Source organism: Chrysochloris asiatica, unplaced genomic scaffold (genome assembly GCF_000296735.1).
Source record: "Chrysochloris asiatica unplaced genomic scaffold, ChrAsi1.0 scaffold00096, whole genome shotgun sequence".
Lineage (NCBI taxonomy): Eukaryota > Metazoa > Chordata > Mammalia > Afrosoricida > Chrysochloridae > Chrysochloris > Chrysochloris asiatica.
In genome coordinates this window covers 2,911,100-2,933,444 of record NW_006408614.1, presented here as the reverse complement: position 1 = coordinate 2,933,444, position 22,345 = coordinate 2,911,100, and the positions used below count along the sequence as shown (strand labels likewise).

General features: G+C 41.9%; 1 protein-coding gene across 1 annotated transcript in view; it reads right to left on the bottom strand.

Moving 5' to 3' along the window:
• Window positions 1-22,345, bottom strand: part of ARMC9 (armadillo repeat containing 9) — a 162,967-nt gene that overhangs the window by 48,629 nt on the left and 91,993 nt on the right. The window contains exon 18 of the mRNA XM_006866738.1: window positions 19,701-19,756. Coding sequence (XP_006866800.1) covers window positions 19,701-19,756 — 56 coding nt within the window. The remainder of the gene's footprint in view (window positions 1-19,700; window positions 19,757-22,345) is intronic.

Genomic DNA, 22,345 nt, shown 5'->3' with positions numbered 1-22,345 from the left:
TGGTGAGGAATTTTGTTTTCTTTACATTGAGATGCAATCCATACCGAAGACTGTGCTCTTTGATCCTCATCTGTTAAATATTTTAAGTCTTCTTCACTTTCAGCAAGCAAGGTTGTATCATCTGCATATCACCGGTTGTTAATGAGTCTTCCTCCAATCCCGATGCCACGTTTTTCTTCATATAATTCAGCTTCTTGAATTATTTGCTCAGCATACAGGTTGAATACGTATGGTGAAAGAATACAACCTTGTCGCACACCTTTTTAAATTTTAAAACATTCAGTGTTCCCATATTCCGTTCGAACAACTGCTTCTTGGTCCTGGTACATATTCCTCATGAGCACAATTAAGTGTTCTGGAATACTCATACTTCTCAATGTTGTCCATAGCTTGTCATGATCCACACAATCAAAAGCCTTTGTGAAGTCAATAAAGCACAGGTAAACGCCTTTCTGGTATTCTCTGCAAGAATGGAAGGTGCGATTTCCAAGCAGAATCAAGAAGGCGTGAAGAAACCCCAGGGCCCGGCGGAGGAAGCACCATCAGAGGGACCTGACGCCAAGCCCCTGACCACCCACCTTGGGCCAGGCCACCGAGAGCCCCACACCCAGCTCAGCAAAATGGGAAGGAGCTCCTGCTGTGTCTCATGCTTCAGTCATAGCCCCTGTTGTTTAAGATGCACTGCCCACATCCTGTGTGTGGGCTCCTTGTGTTGGCTTTTCACTGTTTCCTGCCTGGATTCTTACTTCCCACTGAGACGGTCACAGATCTCCTTTTGTATGTCTCCATCTACAGGGTCCTCTTGCTTCTTCCTAAACTGAATGCATTGCCCACAAAACTACCAAAGCTCGTACTACAAAACTGTCTAGCTAACTATGATTTCATTTTGTTGAACCTGTTGTGTTGCAAGCCATGTTTCATAGAGAGCCCCCTTAGCACACTAGCAAGACCAACAGCCCTCCTTTACTCAAATTCTAAAAATTTACCCATGATGCTTGTACAACTCTCTAGAAATTAGCTTCTTCAAATGATTCACCTTCGAATTCATTATTCTCCAAATGATTCTGGATATGAAAATACATAAATGATTCAGGGACTGATTCAGGTCATACATTGTTGTTGTTGAATGCCATCGAGTCGCTTCCGACCCATAGCGACCCTGAACAGGGTTTCCAAGGCTGTAAATCTTTACGGGAGCAGAACACTTCATCTTTCTCCTGCGGAGCAGCTGGTAGTTTCGAACTGCTAACCTTGCGGTTCGCAGCCTGATTCGTAACCACTACGCTACCAGGTCATATATTAGTAGGCATTTAAACTGGATTTGAAACCCAGCATAAAATAAATAAATCATTTTAAATGGATCTGTCTTGAAGTACAACACTGTCTGTGAAAGGATAATATCCATACGCCTACTAGGAAGACCAGCTAATACCATTATTATTCAAATTTATACACTAACCACTAAAACCACTGAAGACTAAATCAAAGAATTCTATCAACTTCTTCAGTCTGAAATTTATCAAGCATGCAATTAAGATGTGTTGACAATTATTGGTGACTGAAATGCAAAGGTTGGAAACACAGAGAAGGATCAGTTATTGGAAAATATGGTCTTGGTGAAAGAAACAATGCTGGAAATCACATGGTAGAATTTTTTAAGACCAATGACTTCTTCATTGCAAATACCTTTTTAAACTTAAAAGATGACTACACACACAGACCTCCCCAGATGGAACACACAGGAATCAAACTAACTACATCTGTGGAAAGAGATGATGGAAAAGCTCCATATCATCAGCCAAAACAAGGTCAGGGAGAGACTGCAGAACAGATCATCAATTGCTCATATACAAATTCAGGCTGCAGCTGAAGAAAATAAAAACAAGTCCACAGGAGCCAAAATATGACCTTGAATATATCCCACTTGAATTTGGAGACTATATTAAGAACAGATTTGATGCATTAGACAAGAAGGAACAAAGACTAGAAGATTTGTGGGATGACATCAAGAACATCATACAGGAAGAAACCAAAAGGTCATTAAGAAGACAAGAAAGAAGGAAAAGACTAAAATGGATGTCAGAAGAGACTCTGAAACATGATCTCCAGCGTAGAGATGCTAAAGTATATGAAAGAAATGAGGACGTAAAAGAGCTGAACAGAAAAATTCAAAGGGGAGCTCAAGATGATAAAGTCAAACATTATAAAGAAGAGTGCAAAGATCTGGAGATACAAAATCAAAGGGGAAGAACAAGCTCAGCATTTCTCAAGATGAAAAAATTTAAAAAGAAAATTCAAGCTTCAACTTGCGATATGGAAGGCTTCTATGGGCAAAATATTGAATGATGCAGAAAGCATCAAAAGAAGATGGAAGGAATATACAGTCATTGCACCAAAAGGAAATGGATGACATTCAAGAGATAGACAGGATATGATCAAGAGCCAATGATACTGAAGGAAAAAAGCCCAAGGTTCTGTGAAGGAACTGGCAAAGAACAAGGCTCTGGGAATTGATGGAGTACAAATTGAAATCTTTCAACAAATTGATGTGGTACTTGAGGCACTCCCTCATCTATGTCAACTGACTGGAAGAGATCCATATCTGTGCCAATTCCAAAGGGTGGTGACCCAACGGAATGCAGAAATCATCAGACAATATCATTAATATCACATGCAAGTAAAATATTGCTAAAGGTAACTTAAAAATGGCTGCAACCATACATTGACAGAGAAAGTCCAGAGGTTCAAGCCAGCTCCAGAAGAGGATATGGAATGACGAAATACCAGAAAGATGTTTACTTGTGCTTTATTAAATACACAAAGGCTTTCGGTTTTGTGGACAAGTGATGGACAACATTGCAGAGAATTGGTATTCCAGAATACTTAATTGTGCTCATGAGGAACCTGCACAGAGACCAAGAGGCAGTTGTTTGAACAGAACAAGGAGACACCAAAGATTTAAAACCAGGTGAAGTGTGAGTCAAGGTTGCCTTCTTTCCCCGTACTTATTCAATCTGTATTCCGAGCAAATAATCCGAGAAGCTGAATTACATGAAGAAATGTGGCAACAGGATTGGAGGAAGACTCATTAACAACCTGCAGATGATACAACGTTGCTTGCTGAAAGTGAAGAAGATTAAAAATATTTACTGATGAAGATCAAAGACCACAGCCTTCACCAATGGAGCAATAAATAACATCATGACAAATGGAGAAAAGATTGAAATTATAAACCAACAAACAAATTTTGCTTGAATCAGACTACCAACATTCATGGAATCAGCAGCCAAGAAATCAAATGATGTGTTGCATTAGGCAAATCTGCTGTACAAGACCTTTTTAAAGTGCTGAAGAGCCAAGATGTCAGGGTAAAGACTAAGGTGTGCCGCACCCAAGCCAGGGTATTTTCAATAACCTCATATGCATGTGTAAATTGGAGCATGAATAATGACAACTGGAAGAATTGATGCATTTGAGGTGTGGTGTTGGAGGAGAATATTGAAAGTGCCATGGACTGGCAGGAGAACAAACCAATCTGTGTTGGAAGAAGTACAGCCAAAGTGCTTTATAGAGGGCAAGAAGGAGAGACTGTGTCTCATCCTTTGGACATGTTATTAGGTGGGACCAGTTCCTGGAGGACATCATGCTTAGTAAAGTGGAGGGTCAGTGAAAAAGAGGAAGACCCCCAACGAGATGGATTGTCACAGTGGCGGCAGCAATGGGCTCAAGTATAGTGACGAATGTGAAGTTGGTGTAGGACTGGGTAGTGTTTGGGTCTGTTGTACGTTAAGGTTGATAAGAGTCAGAACTGAGCAGACGACACTCAAAAGTGAACAACAAAGATGTTTATGGAGCACGTAGGAAGTCAAATATCACGATTTGCCATCACAGTTCTGATGTCATAGCTCTGCCAGAACAAGGCCACACAGCCCACTGGAATACAATGTGACACTCAGATGGAGACACACACTCCTGCAGACGTCAGGTCAGTGGGAACAGGGCAGGCATTTCAGTGAATGACGCCAGGACATTTCTAAGGGGAAAATCAGTAAGTGGAAGCAGTTCCTCTTACAGTACAAAAAATATCAATTTTAGGTCATTTTGAACCACAAGGTCAGTGGTTCAAGCTCACCAGCCACTCCTCACAAACACTATACTGGGTCGCTATGAGTCGGAAGCAACTCGATGGCACTTCACAACAACATCAAAGACATAGGTGGAAGAGTCTTGCTGATGCAGTCAGTAGACACTTGGCTGCAAACTGAAAGGTCAGCAGTTCAAATCCACCAGTTGCACCAGAAGAGACTGCTGTGACAGCCTGTTTTTGTAATGGTTACTCTGTCCTATAGGGTCTCTGAGTCAGAAGTGACTCCTAACATTTGTTGTTGGTTTTGGTTCTGACCTGATGGTTAGCAGTTGAGTGCTTAATCACTGCGTCATCAGGGCTCCATTTTCAAGATGTTGTTGTTGTGAGGTGCCATCAAGTTGGTACCAACTCACAGCGACCCAATGCACAACACAACAAAACACTGCCCAATCCTGGACAACCTTACAATCGTTGCTACATTTGAGCCTCTTGATCTTGTCACTTTGCCAATCTCTACCTCTTTTTTCCCTGACCCTCCACCCTACCAAACATGATATCCTTCTCCAGTGACTGGTCCCTCCTGACAATATGACCAAAGTATGAGAGACGAAGTCTGGCCATCCAGGCTTCCAAGGAGCACCCTGGTACTTCTTCAATATAGATCTATTTGTTCTTTTGGCAATCCATGGTACTTTCAATATTCTCCTCCAACACCATAACTCAAATACATCAATTCTTCTACAGTTTTCATTATTTCAAGACATAGGTAAGGTTTAAAAACAAAACAAACAAACAAAAAATCCATTGCTGTCAAATCAATTCCCATTCATAGCAGCCTTGTAGAATTGTCCCAGAGGGTTTCCAAGGCTGTATGAGTCAGTACCGACTCGATGGCACCTACAACAATAACAACCTTACCGAAAGTCAGCTGCCACACCTTTCTCCTGGACAGTGGCCGGAAGGTTCAAACTGTGACTTTTCAGCTTAACTACCGTGCTACCTGGGCTCCTAGAAACAGTTTCGGTGCAACAGGCCCACGTTCAAAGGTTAGTTCGGTTTGTTCTCAGTATGCGCTGCTACTCTGCTCTGACCAGCCATCACTGGTTATACGAGACTTTGATCTAAAGGATGCAGCCACACTGTTGTTAGGTGCCACTGAGTGCATTCGGTCTCGTAGCAACCCAGTGAATCATTCTGCAGCCCTAACGTCTTCCTTGCCCCTGTGAGGAGACACCACTTGACACGCGCACACTTCACTGTCTTATTTGGCAATCACAGTTTAGTATTTTTCAAACACTTTTTCAATTCTCCAGTTTGTCTCTAAAACTGCGATTGTTTTCAAATGTATTGATAATTTAGTCTAAAGATGGTCTGTAATATCTTTTCCTTATATTTTAAGGATGAATTATGGTCCTAAAAAGGGGATGTTGGAGAAGTCACTTTCACAACCCTCAGCTGTACCACCTATATGGAAAGATGCTGAAGAAGATGCAACTGTCTTATCAGAGAGTCCTCTGCCTCATGGACAGGTGGGATCTAGTCCATAGAAACTGGATGAAACTGCAAACAAAAGGTACAAATACGACAAAAGCTGTCTTTCCCTCTGACTCACAGATGTCGATGATTTCTCTGTGTCTCACACAACAGAGCCCACTTGGCTAGCGGTTATAATATTAATTTGTCATATAAGCTGAGGTGTGATGTTGAGACCAATCATTCAGAGTTTAAAGAAAAAACACTTGAATCATTTAAATATTGATGGGGTAAGCTCTTTAAGAATAAAAAAGAAGAAGAAAAATTGAAAATGCGTTGTTAATTTTCCAAGTAGAAGCTGAAATGGAGCTAGGTGATGGATGCACAAGAACCCTGGGTCCTATCTTTTCTGTAAATCTAAAACTATCTCCCCTCCCCGAAACAAGAAAACGATTCAAAAAACAAAGCAACTGCAGAACACTACAGGGTACGTTATCGTAATGTGCGGTCAGCTAGAGGAACATGCCCAGTACTCATGAAGGGGTGACACTGCCACATGGAAAATTCGCTTTAGAAATTACAGCTGGGCTACTTGATAACAAAATGACAGTTTGCTGAATTAAAGACTTATCTGCACACAGGAGTGCTGAGTGGCTGGCTCATCCACTTGCTATTTTGCTACACTGCAGTATCTGCAGCAACTAATCATCAGAGATCTTCAGGGTGAACACTCGGCAACAGGACACAGGCATGCTGGCCAAAATCCACCAAGTGTTGAATGCATTTATTGACGCTCACGGTTTATTTCAGAACGAGTGTACGGGCACCTGTGCTGATGGTGCAGAGGCAGGTGTGTCAGGACCACTGGTGTCTTAGCACAAAGCAAGGCAGTGCCACCAAGCTGTAGCAGCCACTATATTCTCCACTGACATAACACACAGACACAGAGAGAAGACGGACAGATTGGCCAGACAAGGATGATGGATGGATATAGACAGACAGATAGTAGAAAGATGTTGTTGTTAGGCACCTTTGAGCCATTGATGACTCAGTGACCCTGTGAACAGAAGAAAACACCGTCCACTCCTGCGCCAGCCTCACCAACATTGCTCTGTGTGAGCCCACGGTTGTAACCACTGTGTCAAACCATTTCCTTGAGGGTCTTCCTCTTTCTCGTTAATCCTCCACTTTACTAAGCATGATGTTCTTCTTCAGAGATAGAAAAATGGATACAGATACAGAAGACTGATGTAGAAAAATAGATAGAAGACAGATGGGTAGATGAGAGAGAGATGGATGAACGGATGGAGAGACAGAAGATACAAGGAGAGCTAGACAGATGGGACAGAGTGAATGAGTTTCATGGAAAAATACCCTTGATGAAGCAGCAGAAATAATTCATTCAATTAAATTGCAACCCTCGAAGCCTGTGTTTTTCCACATTTGGTGTGACAAGGTGGAGAAAGTACTTCTGTTATTTGCAGCAGTCAGATGGCTGTCGTGCAGAAAAGAGCTGTGGAGAACATTTGTTGCAAATGGAACCGATTAGTCATCTTCCAGAACCACCATTAACTTGAAAGAATGACTGATAGACAAACGGTGGTTATTCAGACTTTGGTATCTGACAAACATTTCTTGAGAATGAATTCAATGAATTCATACTTAAAAAACAAAACAATCAGCATGTATTGTCAACCATAAAAACACTAAGCTTTCAAGAGAAAATAAGAATTTTGAAAAACTTTGTCTGCCACAGTGAATTTGATAGCTTCTCAATGCCTACAGACTTTCCTGATGAGATTGGGAGCCAACTTCCATAACGTCATTTTTAGGTGATCTATCATGAAATGTGCCAATATTTGGAATAACAGTAATACTTGGCAAACCAGTATTTTCCAACTGATCAGTGCATGATGGTACAAACAGATAAGGGAAACAGAAGCATTCAAAGTAGTCAAAATGGTGAAGTAAGAACTTCAAATACCTACTCCTCTACTGTATCCATGAGAACACTGGCAAAAACATAAAAATCGACCCTTTCAGAATCCTGGAAAGAAACCAAAGGTTTGCAATAATATGAGGCTTGTTTATTCAAGAAAAATGTCCAACTCCGTATAAAATATTTACAACAGGTAGTTCCCGGGTTACAAATGAAACCCGCTCCTGTGTCTTCAAGTCCCATCTCTAGTGAAGTTGGACCAGTTGCATACAGACTAGGCTTTACTGCAGTGCAAGAAAGGAGCTCAGGTGGAGCTGGAGGATAAGCACAGGACTGTGGAGGAAAGGTAAGGCTGTCTTCTCCCATAAAGATTTACAGTCTCAGAAAATCCTATATAAGGTCTCTATGAGTCAGAATTGATGGATTAATACCGCTACTATTCAAATTTATGCACCAACCACTAAATCCAGTGATGATAAAATCAAAGAATACTATGAACTTCTTGAGTTTGAAATTGATCAAATAGCAATTGAGATGTGTTGATAATTACTGGCAATTGGTGTGCAAGAAGTGAAAACAAAGAGGAAGGATCAGTAGTTGGAAAATATGGCCTGGGTAGTAGAAACAATGCTGGAGATGGCATGAAAGAATTTTGGAGGACCAAGGACTTCTTTATTGCGAATACCTTTTAAAAACAATATATAATATGACTATACACATGGCCATCACCAGATGGAATACACAGAAATGAAATGGACCATATCTGTGGGAAAAGATGGTGGGAAAGTTGCATCTCATCAGCCAAATGAGGCCAGGGGCAGACTGTGGGACAGACAATTAATTACTCATATTTAACTTTATGAAGCCGAAGAAAATTAAACCAAGTCCACGAGAGACATAAATACAACTTTGAACACATCCCATGTAAATTTAGAGAGCATCTGAAGAACTGACTGGATGTGTTAGATACTAATGACTGAAAGCCAGAAGAGTTGTGGGATGACATCAAGAACGTCATCCAGGAAGAAAGCAAAGTGTCACTAAGAAGACAACAAAGAAGGCAAAGACCAAAATGGATGTCAGAAGAGACTCTGAAACTTGCTCTCCAGCGTAGAGATGCTAAAGCAAATGGAAGAAGTGAGGAGAGGTTCAAAAGCTGAACAGAAATTTTCAAAGATCAGCTTGAAAAGACAAAGTCAAATGTGCAAAGACCGGAGTTAGAAAACCAAAAGGAAAGCACATGCTCAGCATTTCTCAAGCCAAGGGAACTGAAGAAAAAATTCAAGCCTTGACTTGAAATACTGAAGGACTCTAAGGGCAAAATATTGAATGACGCAGAAAGCATCAAAAGAAGATGGAAGGAACACACACTCACTGTTCCAAAACAAATGATCATTGTTCAACCATTTCAAGAGTTAGCGTATGATCAAGAGCCAATGATCCTGAAGGAAGAAGTCCAAGCTGCACTGAATGCGTTGGCAAAAAACAAGGCACCAGGAACTGATGGAACACAAATCGAAATCTTTCAACAAACTGATGCAGCACTGGAGGCACTCACTCTTCTATGCCAAGAAATTTGGAAGACAGCTATCTGACCAACCATTGGAAGAGATGCACAGTTTGTGCCCATTCCAAAGAGAGGTAACCCAATAGAATGTGGAAATCATCAAATAAAATCGTAAATATCACATGCAAGTAAAATTTGCTTAAAATAATCCAAAAATAGCTGCAATAGTGCACAGTGCACAGACAGTGAACTGCCAGAGGTTCAAGCTGGATTCAGACAAGGATGTGGAACAAGGGATATCATTACTGTCATCAGATGGATCGTGACTGAAAGCAAAGAATACCAGAAAGATGTTTACCTGTGCCTTACTGACTATGCAAATGCTTTTGACTTTGGATCATGACATGTTATGGAAATACTGCAGACAACAAGTATTCCAGAACACTTAATTATGCTCATGAGGAACCTGTACATAGACCAAGAAGCCGTCGCTTGAACACAACAAGGGGACACGGAATGGTTTAAAATCAGAAAAGGTGTGCACCAGAGTTGTGCTTTTCACTATATGTATTCAATTTTGTATGCTCAGCAAATAGTCCAAGAAGCTGGATTATATAACGAAGAATGTGGCATCAGGATTGAAGAACAAAACAGGTCTGTGTTGGATGAAGTACTGCCAGAATGCTGCTTAGAAGCCAGATGGCAAGACTCATCTGTCATACTTAGAACATATTATCAGGAGACCAGTCTCTAGAGAAGAACATCATGGTTGATAACATGGAGGCTCAGTGAAAAGAGGAAGACCCCCAGTGAGACAGATTGGCCTGGTTGCAGCAGTAACGGGCTCAAAATAATTGTGAGGATGGTGCATGACAGGGCACAGTTTTGTTCTGTTGTGCGGAGGTTCTCTATGAGTTGAAGCCGACTCAGTGGCACCTAACAACAACAATAACAAGTTGTCCATAAACTGGATGCTAACTTGGGACTTAAAATTTACAATGAAAAGTAAATATCGTAGAAGAAAGTCTAGGAGACTACATACATGTGTGCGGTGGTTCCATACAATAAGCACTGGACTGTGAACAAGGTCTGTGGTTTGAGTATGCCTGCCCTTCTGCAGGAGAGAGATGAGGCTTTCCACTCCGGCAAAGCTTTAAAGCCCTGGAAACTCTAAACAGGATCACTATGAGTCAGAACTGACTCGACAGCACTTAAACATACATGTACAAAAGTTAGGGTTAGAGAAAACCTGCTTCATCAGGACAGGAAAACCAGAGGCTATGAAAGAGAAGCTGATATATTTATCTTTTTAAAAACTTAAAAAAAGATTTGTAGCCAGATCTTACAAAATGAAGTCAACATATAAAACTCGTATCTTTAAATACTGAAATGAAGGTGAAAAACAAGTGAATATGAGGAGGCTTCAAAAAGTCCGTGGAGAAATGTAATAAAAAGATGATGGCATTTTCCCCTGATTTTTCTTTTTAGGGGTTAGGGGTAAGGAGCTAGGTATGGCTAGGGCTTTGTTTAGTGTTGGGTTAGTGTTGTTGTTGTTATGTGCCGTGGAGTCGGTTCCGACTCATAGCGACCCTGCACAGGGTTTCCGAGGCTGTAAATCTTGATGGGAACAGAAAGCCTCATCTTTCTCTCGTGGAACAGCTGGTAGTTTCGAACAGCTGACCTTGCGGTTTGCAGCCTGATCCATAACCACTACGCTACCAGAGCTCCTTAGGACTAGGGTAATGTTGGTCTAGGGCTAGGAATAAGGTTTGGTCTAGCTTTAGGGTTATAGCTAGGCTTAATTTCTTTTTCTTTCTTGAAATCTACTTGATTTCCTCCTCATTTGGAAGGTCTGTAACTCTATTATTCCTTTTCTTTTTGGTTTCCTGGTTGTTGTTACAACTGGTATATATGGCTACGTAGTTTCAGTCTTGTCGGTCTGTCTTACTTTGAATACTTCTATGTCTGGATTGCATTCTGGGTGATTATCATGTTGTTGTTGTTGTTGTTAAGTGCCTTCGAGTCGGTTCCGACCCATAGCGACCCTGTACAGGGTCTCCGGTTATTGTCGGCTATTGTTGGTTCTCTGTCCAAAGAATTTTCCTTAGCATTTTTTGTAAGGTTGGTCTGGTTTTTACAAATTCTTTCAATTTCTGTTCATCTTCAAGTATCCTAATTTTACCATCATATTGGATGTAAATTTTGCTTGGTATATGATTCTTGGTTAACAATTTTTTTCTTTTGAGTTTTACATATGTCATCCCACTGTCTTCTTCTCTTCATGGTTTCTGCTGAGAAATCAGATGAGGTTTTCTGCTCCCATGAAGATTTCTATCGGCGGAAATACTATCCAGGGTCACTATAAGTCGGAATTGACTCAGTGGCACACAACCACTACCACCAGCATCACCACTCTCGACAAATTCTTCATCACAATTACCCTCACTTTCTGCATATGCAGCTTTTAAATCATTGAAAAATTTTTTGAGTCTTTACTTGCACTAAAAGCAAACAAAACCTACTGCCAATGAGTCAATTTCAACTCAGAGTGACCCTATATAGGATTTCTGAGGCTGTACATTTTTACAAAACCAGACAAACTCTTCTTTCTCCCAGGAATTTAAATCACTGACCTTGCGGTTAGCGGCTCAGTGCCTAACCCACAGTGTGACAAAGCTACATAAGAACTGTATACACCTGGTCTATCTTACCTGCAAATTCTTAAAGACATTCTTAGGAATGGTTCACATTGGTACCCAGGGATTACCCTTATATTTTAAAAGATGCTTACTGCAGCATAGTTTGAAATGGAAAATTGTACATTCACAGCATTAAAAAGAAATGTTTGCTATACTGGTTGACTCAGAAGGATTTCCAAAAAATACACAAAAGAAAAAGGCAGTGTAGTAATGTTGGTGTGTGTGTTTTATAGCCACATCTACATGTTTACCCAAGTGTGTTGTTGTTGTTGCTAAGTGCAAACCTGCATCAAGTTTCTGAGACTGCAAATTCTGGTGGTGGTGGTGATGGTGGCGGCTGTGTGCTGTTGAGCCAGTCCTGACTCATAGGGACTCTATAAAGGGTTTCCAAGGCTACACATCTTAACAGAAGCAGAAAGCCTCATCTATCTCCTGCAGAGAGGCTGCTGAGCTCAGATGGGCAACCTTGGGTTTTGCAGTCCAGTGCCTATCTCACTTATGTCTGTATCTATATTTACATGTAATACCATTCAATATTAGGAGCCCTGGTAGAGCAGTGGCTTAGAACTCAGGGTCAGCGGTTTGAATCTACCAGCTGCCTGCAGGAAAAAGATGAGGCTTCCAGTTCCCATAAAGATGTACAGCCTCAGAAACCCCATACAGTTGGTCGCTAGGAATCAGGACCAACTCCATGACACACAACCACATGACATACAATACTGACAAAACCTGTATGTCAATGTCTTCATCTACATGTGTGGACTCTGTGTCCTCTAGGAGCCTATGCTAATGGAGAAATGTGTGAGCGAGTGCACGCCACCTGGGTGGCTAGTGTGGATTCCTGGGGAGGGTTAGAGTGGGTGAAGGAGAAAGGAAAGGTAAAGCTCCTCCCTGAAAGATGCCCACTGTAGCTTTCCTGACCACATCCTTCTCTGCATTGACTGTCTTAGTCATTTTCACCCTCGGTTGAGCAAGTGTGGCTCGGGACAGTCCTCTTCCTGTGTAAACGCTGGTTACTTTGAGTTTTTGCCCTGCTTCTTGCAACCATCCCAATTAGGAACTTGTCATTGCAAACTTCATTTCTAGTCGTCGGTAGCTGCTTTGTGCTTATAAATACATGGGTAACGGCGAAATGTTTCCTGGGGGGCGCAGTTAGACTGCCTGTTAACATGAAGATTGGCAGCTGGAACCCATTCAGTGGTGCCTTGGGAGGCCTGGTGAGCTGCTGGTGTGAAGATCCCAGCCACGTAAACCAGATGGAGCACAGCTCTACTCTGAGACACGTGGGGTCACCATGTGTGCGAATCACCTGGATGTCAACAGATTTGGTGTTTTGTCCCTGGTGTAATGGTTTAGAGGAGCCCACACTGCCTGGGCTTGAATTGAAACTCCATCGCTTACTAACTGGTGATTGTGTACTGGTTCTGACTCACAGTGACCATGTACAGGGTTTCTGAGGCTGAAAATCTTTATGGGATCAGAAAGCCTCATCTTTCTCCTAAGGAGTGGGTAGTGGATTCAAGCTGCTGACCTTGCAGTTAGAAGCTCATGTGGTAAATGACCTCTTTCCCCACAGCTTCCTTATTGCAAAGCGGATGAAATAATGGCTCCACTCACAAGGTCATTTTGAGTTTTAGGTGAGCGGTTACAAGCAAGGCACCTAGAGCAGCATCTGGCACATGGGGTACTATGTGAGTAGGAGCTGCTATCATCAGAACACATATGTCCCCATCCATATAGACTTAAATGTTTAGAGGGATTTTAAACAACAGACTCTTGTAGATTTTGTTTGTATCCCTTCCCTATTAACGCCTAACTAACTAGCTCACTCATACTTCGGACACATTGTCAGGAGGGACCAGTCGCTGGAGAAGGATATCATGTTTGGTAAGGTGGAGGGTCAGATAAAAAGAGGAAGACCCCCCCTCCCCCCAGTGAGATGGATTGGCAAAGTGGCAGCATCGATACACTCAAGCATGTCAACAGTAGTGAGGTTGGCCCACGATCGGGCAGTGTTTCATTCTGCTGTGCATAAGGTTGCTATGAGTCGGTACCGACTCGATGGCACCTAACAACAACAATAACAACTAGCTCACTAACCCATTGCCTTCTAGCTGATTCTGACTTATAGCGACCCTTTAAGACAGAGGAGAAATGCTCCCTACGGTTTCCAAGGCTGGAAATCTTTAAGGGAGCAGACTGTCTCACCTTCCTCCCACTATTATTTCTTAGACTAATGTGGTAGCGTAGTGGTTACAAATTAGGCTGTGAACCTTAAGGCCAGCAGTTTCAAACTACCAGCCGTTCCGTGGGAAAAAGATGAGGCGTTTTGCTCCCATAAAGATTCACAGCCTCAGAAGCCCTGCACAGGGTCGCTATGGGTCAGAACCGACTCGAAGGCCCTTAGCAACAACAACAATGTTATTCCAAGGCACTCTGATAATTGCTGGATAAACAAATGAGTAAGTCTTGTTTTCGAGACGTCTGTGCTGAATAAAACTGCCCACAACTGTCACTTACACGGTACCCAGCAAGCACATGGCCATGCCTGACCTCCCCTGGCACGCAACCCTATTTTGTTAAGAGAGGAGAATATTTGTCTTACAGTCAGGCTTCTAGAATAGAACAGGAAGGCCTTTCATCTCTACTTACAAAGCCACTTGTGAGCTGGGATCCAGGCAACTTGTCTTCGCTTGTGAAAAGGGAATGTGAGCAACTGGAGTGAGGACACAGGGAACAGGGTGGCCCTCGCTTCTGGAACCTACTGCATACGTTGAATATCAAAGCGAAGTGCATTAAACCACACCCCTTCTCACAGCACGAGCTGAGCTGTGACTGGATCTTAACTGGCTGTCACCACGCATCCATTCTACGAGGTGTATCACTTGAGCATTCCCGGGTACAATGTTCCTTCTCTGGAGATGTAAGTGAGTCTGAAGCTTTGGAGCCAAGAGAGTCACAGAAGCAATCCCGGAAACAATGGAGCAAGTGGCCTTCGGAGGCCATCCTTCGGCTTTTCCTGCCTTGAACATGTCCCACCTCTCCTTCTCGACTGGACCCTTCCCTTGGGCACTGTGATGTGCCCTCTCTCCTTGCTCACAGTCTCATGTGTGGAAGGAGCTGCTCCATGTTTTCACTTCTGGTCTCTGCCCCATCGTCTACGAAATGCTCAGTTCTTGGCCCATCTGTCCTCACCTCCCTGGACTATGCAGCCCTGGGCCCTGGGTTGTTGTTGCTGTGAGTGCTGTCCAGCAGGTTCCAACTCATAGAAACCCAGGCATCATCTCATCTCTCACCTTTACTTCTTTATCCCTAGCCATCCCCTTGAGGTTTCCACAGTCAACAAGAAGCGTGTACCTTTCCACAGCTTTCTGCTGGGTGTATCTATAAGCACACATAATTCACAGGGAGGTGTTTTATAGCTTGTTTTTCCTGATACAGAATAATACATATTTTCAATTTGACATTGTATCTTAGACAGGAGCACAATGGCCCCATACAATAAGCACAAGGTCCGCGATCTGAGATTGTCAGCTACTCCATGGTAGAAAGATGTGTCTTTGTGCTCCCATGAAGATTTATAGCCATAGAAACCCTATACAGGGTTGCTATGAGTTGAACCAATTGGACGGCACTTAATAACAACAATGTATTTTAGATAGTTTACCAGTCAGAAGATAACATTAAAAATATATTTTGGTCTATAAACATATACATATTCACACATAAACTAAACAATTCATTATCATTTTTAGAAACTAGAGAGAAAACCTAGATGCTGTCTCTGGGGGAGACACTGGAATTTGCCATTAGCCTCACCAGGGCCAGTGGCTGGTGGCCCTGTGTGAGCTCAACCCAATGGAAGACCAAGACTGCATGTCTCCCCTGGCCTCTGGGGCCACCCAGGTGGTACCATTTTATCTTTAGGGTCATTATGCAGCTAACTGAAAACTGTAAACCACTCTCTACAGTTTAGGTCTAACGATGACATTTTCAAAAATCTCACTTTACTTTGCTCTTTGGAAACCCTGTACAGGATCGCTATGAGTCTCATAAATGACATGATGTCACTTAACAACAAGAAGGAAATATAAGGTATGACTCTAAAACACCTCAAAATAATTTTGTTGTTTTCAATGAAGTTGCTACCACTCAACTGAGATTTTAAATCTTCCTTTGGCCTAAGTGTCTATCATTCTTTAGGTGTCTGCCCACCCTTGTGCCAGTTTTACATGAGAATGATGAAAGTCACACCTGCTCTTTGTGACAGTACAGTAAAATGAAGATGAGCCACTCTGCCCAAGCACCTCACTAATGTTCTGTAGGGATCCTCAGAAAGCCCAGCTTTGTGGACCTCAGTTCATCACGAAAAGAGTCAAGTTTTCTCCCCAGATGCCAGATCTTTTCCTACTAAACCTATTCTAACGCCCTTGCAAACCAGTGGTGTAGCCCTCAATTGATAACTTAAAGGTTGGAATCACAGGAGATGTGACAGTCTGGTCCCGTCAAGATTTACTGCCTTAAACCTAGTGTTCTACTCTGTGTTGTTGTTGTGAAGTGCCGTCGAGTCTATTCTGACCCATAGCGACCCTGTATAGGGTTTCCAAGGAGCAGCTGATGAGCTTGAACCACCGACCTTGCAGTTCAAATGACTTAGCAGTCTGACACATTAGCTCACAGCGCCACATGGGGTCACTATAAGTTGGAACTGACTAGACGGCACACAACAACAACAAACCTATTCTAGGAGTATTTGAAAATTTGAGTTAACGCAACAAACATTTTCAACCATCACCCAGAACGGAAATAGAAAATTAAAAGAAAACTGTTATATTTGTTCATTCAGAGCAGACTGCAATTGCTTATATAACTTTTTCCCAAAAGTTGAGTTTCCATAATTAACCAAAACACCTGAACCAAAATGGAATTTTCCTTACAATACAAACAGATAGGGATGACATGGGAAGAAGAGAAAAAAAAAACAAAACTGGATCTTGGTAAACACTTTTGGACACAATGACAAAAAGTTGTTGAAATTAAAGAATTAAAATAGCAACTCAAAATGGAAACTAAAGCAGGCAATAAGATAGTGTCTGAGTACAGCCGTGGAAAGTTGGCCATGGTGTCAGCAACTTTCTGGCTTACAGGGCAAATCCAGTCTGCTGCCTGTTTCTGTATGACCCATTTAGTTAAGAATGATTTTTTTTCCAATGGTTAAGGAAAAGATCAAAAGAAGAGTAATGACACATGAAAACTATGTGGAATTCTAAAGTTTTATGTCCACTAATAAAGTTTTATTGGCACACAGCCACACTCGTTCATTTATCTATGGCTGCTCTGAGCTAAAAGTGGCACTGAATAATAGGCATAAAGATGTTATGGCCTATAGTCTAAAATATTTACTATCTGCATCTTTTCAGAAAAAGTCTGCAAACCCCTGATTTATCCAGATTCTACAATCACCAACTCTGTGTGCACTGAGGACAAACTCCTCCCCTCTCTGGACCCACCTTTGTAAACAGAGGGGACTGGGGGAGATGATGGCCAAGACCCCTATTAAAGGTCAAGCACTGCTCTAGTCACAGAAGGCAGAAAATAATGACCAACACCACCCACTGCTGCCACCTAGAGTTGTGAAGGGAATGGCAGGCAGGGAGGCTGCTGGCTAAGGCACCAGCTCATCACAGATCTCAGGTCCCTATGAAGGAGAGGCTCTTAAAGGAACCATCTCCCCTGGCTGTTATACACATTTAAAAACAAATAGGCCACACGTCCAGGTAAAAATACATTTTCCAAAGATGGGGATAAGATTCTTATGATTCAACAGTGAGTGATTGTTATCATGACTATTAGTAACATACGACTGTCACAATTGTAAAGGTAAAAGTTTTGTAACAAAAACGGGGGAGTAGCTAATCTTACAGTACAGAAACCTAGGATCATCACCGGCGAAGAGCAAGAGCAGAATGTGAGACCTTATCCAGAGAATCAGCGACACCAGAGATGGAGACAGAGATGAGGACATGGAGAGAGGGAGCAGCTGAGGACTCTAGATTCATGGGAAGAAAGGGACTAAGAGCCAGGAGGCAGACTTACAGAATGTGCCCTTTGGTGGTGTAAATTATTATATATGCCTGAGTGTTTAAAAAAAGAGAGAGAGAGAGAGATAAAGCAAATAGAGCGAAATACTGTTAACCAATGGTACATGGAGGGGTTTATAATTGTAATGAAACAAGGTGTACAATTTGTTGAATGTAAAACTGATGATCTGCACTCTAAACTGTCACTCAATTCACAATAAAAACTTTAAGAAACTAAAGAAAGAAAGCAGACTAAATGGGAAACTCCTAAAAAAACAAAAACATCTTCCAACATTCACCCACTAAAAGACGAGGAGCACAAGTCTTGTATTGCCGTAGTGAACCAGAGCCAATAGACTGTCTGCTTTACTAATCTCATAAGGAAGACAATCAACACGTTTGCCACCTGCAAGTCCACCTCCCTGCCACCGTTCTATATACTACATCACAGTGATTCTCAAGTTCACTCATGAACCTTCAGGCTAGAAAAAAAAACCAAGGTCACTGGATTTTTTACAGCTGAGAAAACCTAGATCCAAAGACTGCAAATAACAGAGTAAAATGTTTGGTTTGGCCAGCTCTGAGCCCCTCACCCTAGAGATTTTCACCATGAAGCTAGATGCCCACATTGTTTCCATGGGCAAGGCAGGAAAAGGGGTCAGACCCCTTCAAAGACAACTGTTACTTTTCAGTTTCTCATAAAATCCAGTTCACAGAGAATGCTATATCTCTGTGAGCCTACTCTAGGTGTGATAGATAAATTGTCAAACATGGCCGCCGACATTCCTCCCATTCTGTACTCTCTTGGTGCTACCTTCATAATAAGACGGAGTCTATTGGGTTGCACTCAATGTAAAGAAAACAGAAATCTTCACCACTGGACCAACAAATAACATCATGATAAATAGAGAAAAGATTGAAGTTGTCAAAGACTTCATTTTGCTTAGATTCACAATCAACACTCATGGAAGCAGCAGTCAAGAAATCAAATGATGTATTGCAGTAGACATATCTGCTGCACAAGAAGACCTCTTTAAAGTGTTCAAGAGCAAAGATGCCAGTTTGAGAATTAAGGTGCTCATGACCCAGGCCATGGTATTTTCAATAGCCTCATGTGCATGTGAAAATTGGACAACGAATAAGGAAGATCATAGCAGAATTTTGAATTGATTCGAGTTACAGTGTTAGAGTTATATTAAAAGCACCATGGTCTCCCAGAAGAACAAACCAATCTGTGTTGGAAGACATACAACCAGAATGCTTCTAAGAAGCCAGGATGGCCAGAGTTCATCTCTCATACTTTGGACATATTATCTGGAGAGACCAATCCCTGGGGAAGGGTATCATGTTTGGTAAAGTAGAGGGTCAGCGAAAAAGAGAGAGACCCTCAGCGAGATGACTTTGCAAAATGGCGGTAGCAATGCACTTAAGCATAACAATGATTGTGAGGTTGGTGCAGGACTGCACAGTGTTTTGTTCCGTTGTGCATAATACAGCTATGAGTCAGAACATGATGGCACCTAACAACAACAACAATATTATTCTCATCCTTCAATCTGTGCTAATCTTGTGATCAGCATTGACCAGAATGTAACATAAGTGATGTTCTAAGACTCCTGAGCCCAGAACAGGATCGGAAGCTTTCCCCTTCTTCCCCTTGGAGCTCAGCACAAGGTAAACTACTTGAGAGAGGGCCTGGAGGACGAGAGGCAGCTGGGACAGTGAGAACAGATGCATGAGGCCCAAAGAGAGACCAGGAGAACCACCACCCCACTGAGCCTGGGCCGACCCACAGCATTGTAGGAAACAAAGGAATCAGAACCCCCATTTCTAAACTAACTTTCAAGGCAAGGAAGAGCCCCAGAATAGTTTGGTAAGACTCTTCTGTTTGATGTCACAGAAGCCTCCGACTTACTTCGTCGTCTTCATCTTCATCATCATCAGATTCAAGAGCACCATCTAGTATCTCTTCTAAATGAGAAAAAAGAAAGAAAATCAGTGACTATCCATGAGCAGTGGAAGCCTTTGTCAGCAACATCCTTCAGTCCCTGCAGAGACACAGAAGAACCCTAATGAGAATTAAGTCACATCAAAATTGTGTTCTTGGCATCATTTCAGCCATAGACTGAGTCATCTGAAGCAATTTCACATAAGCTTTTCCTTTTATCAGAAGTATCATAGCTGTATAGGAAAAATTAGAAGCCAACATATAGCTTAGGGGAATTCAGGAGAAAGAAAACAGACCAACAGGTCAGCAGGTGAAACCCACCAGCTGCCCTGTGGGTGAAAGGTACGCAGACTGCTTCCATCAAGATTTACAGTCTTGACAGCCCTGTGGGGCCATTCATTCTGTTCTGTCCTATAGGGTCACTATGTGACCTATGGCAATGGGTTTGGTTTCTTTGGTTTAGAGGGAAAATTGTTGTTGTTGTTAGGTGCCATCAATTCGGTACTGACTCATAGCGACCTTATGCAAGCAGAACGAAACACTGCCAGATCCTGGGCCAACCTCACTATTGTTGCCACACTTGAGCCCATTGATGTTGCCACTTTGTCAGCCCATCTCACTGGGGGTCTTCCACTTTTTCTCTGACCCTCACCCTACCAAATATGGTATCCTTCTCCAGCGACTGTTTCCTCCTGACAATATGTCCAAAATATCAGAGACGAAGTTTGGCCATCCTGGCCTCCAAGGAGCACTCTGGCTGCACTTCTTCCAACAAGGATCTGTTGGTTCTTTGGCAGCCCATGGCACTTTCAATATTCTCCTCCAACACCATAACTCAAAAACATCAATTCTTCTATGGTCTTCCTTATTCACTGTCCAGCTTTAGCATCCATATAAGGTTATTGAAAACACCATGGCTTGGGTCAGGCGCACCCTAGTCCTCAAGCTGACATCTTTACTGTTCAACACTTTAAAAAGGTCTTGTGCGGCAGATTTGCCTAATGTAATACGTTTTTTGATCTCTTGACTGCTGCTTCTGTGAGTGTTGATAGTTGATCCAAGAAGAATGGAGTCCTTGACAACTTCAATCTTTTCTCCATTGATAAGAATGTTGTTTATTGGTCCAGTGTTGAGGAATTTTGTTTTCTTTACATTGAGCTGTAATCCATACTGAAGGCTGTGGTCTTTGATCTTCATCAGCAAGTATTTTAAGTCCTCTTCACTTTCAGCAAGGAAGGTTGTATCATCTGCATATCACAGGTTGTTAATGAGTCTTCCTCCAAACTAGATGTCAAGTTTTTCTTCATAGAACCCAGCTTCTTGAATTATTTGCTCAGCATACACGTTGAATACGTGTGGTGAAAGAATACAACCCTGTTGCACACCTTTCTTAATTTTAAACTATTCAGTGTTCCCATGTTCTGTTCCAACAACTGCCTCTTAGTCCATGTACAGATTCCTCATGAGCATAAATTAAGTGTTCCAGAATACTCATACTTCGCAATGTTGTCCATAGCTTGTCATGATCCACACAATCGAAAGCCTTTGCATAGTCAATAAAATACACGTAAACAACTTTCTGATACTCTCTGCTTTTAGCCAAGATCCATCAGACATCAGCAATACCTCTTCTGAATCTGGCTTGAGCCTCTGGAAGTTTTCTATCAATGTATACTTACAGCCATTTCTGTATTACCGTTAGTAAAACTTTATTCGCACAGGATATCGAAGAGATTGTCCGATGATTTCCGCATTCTGTTGGGTCACCTCTCTTTGAAATGGGCACAAATATGGATCTCTTGTAATAAGTTGGCCAAACTCTTGGCAGAGATGAGTGAGTGCCTCCTGTGCCGCCTCACTTTCTTGAAAGATTTCAATTTTTATTCCATCAATTCCTGGTGCCTTGTTCTTTGCCAATTCCTACAACGCACCTTGGACTTCTTCCTTCAGTATCATTGGCTCTTGACCATATGCTACCTCTTGAAACAGTTGAACATCAACCATTTCCTTTTGGTACAGTGACTCTTCGTATTCCTTCCATCTTCTTTGGATGCTTTCTGCATTAGTCAATAATTTGTCCTGTGATCCTTCAATAACTAAAGTCGAGTCTTGAATTTTTTTCTTCAGTCCCCCCAACTTGAGAAATGCTGAGGGTGTTCTTCCTTTTTGGTTTTCTGACTCTAGATCTTTGCACATTTTGTTATAATATTTGGCTTTATCTTCTTGAGCTGACCTTTGAAATTTTCTGTTCAGCTCTTGGACCTCCTCATTTCTTCCATTTGCTTTGGCATCTCTAAGCTAGAGAGCAAGTTTCTGTGTCTCTTCTGACATCCATTTTGAACTTCTCCTTCTGTCTTGTCTTCTTAATGACTTTTTGCTTTCTTCCTGTATGATGTTCTTGATATCATCCCATAACTCTTCTGGTCTTTGGTTTTTAGTGTTTAATGTATCAAATCTTTTCTTCAGATGATTTCTAAATTCAGGTGGGATATATTCAAGGTCATATTTTGGCTCTTCTGGACTTGTTTTCATTTTCTTCAGCTTCAGTTTGAATTTGCATATGAGCAATTGATGGTCTGTTTCAGTCTGCCCCTGGCCTTGTTTTTACTGAT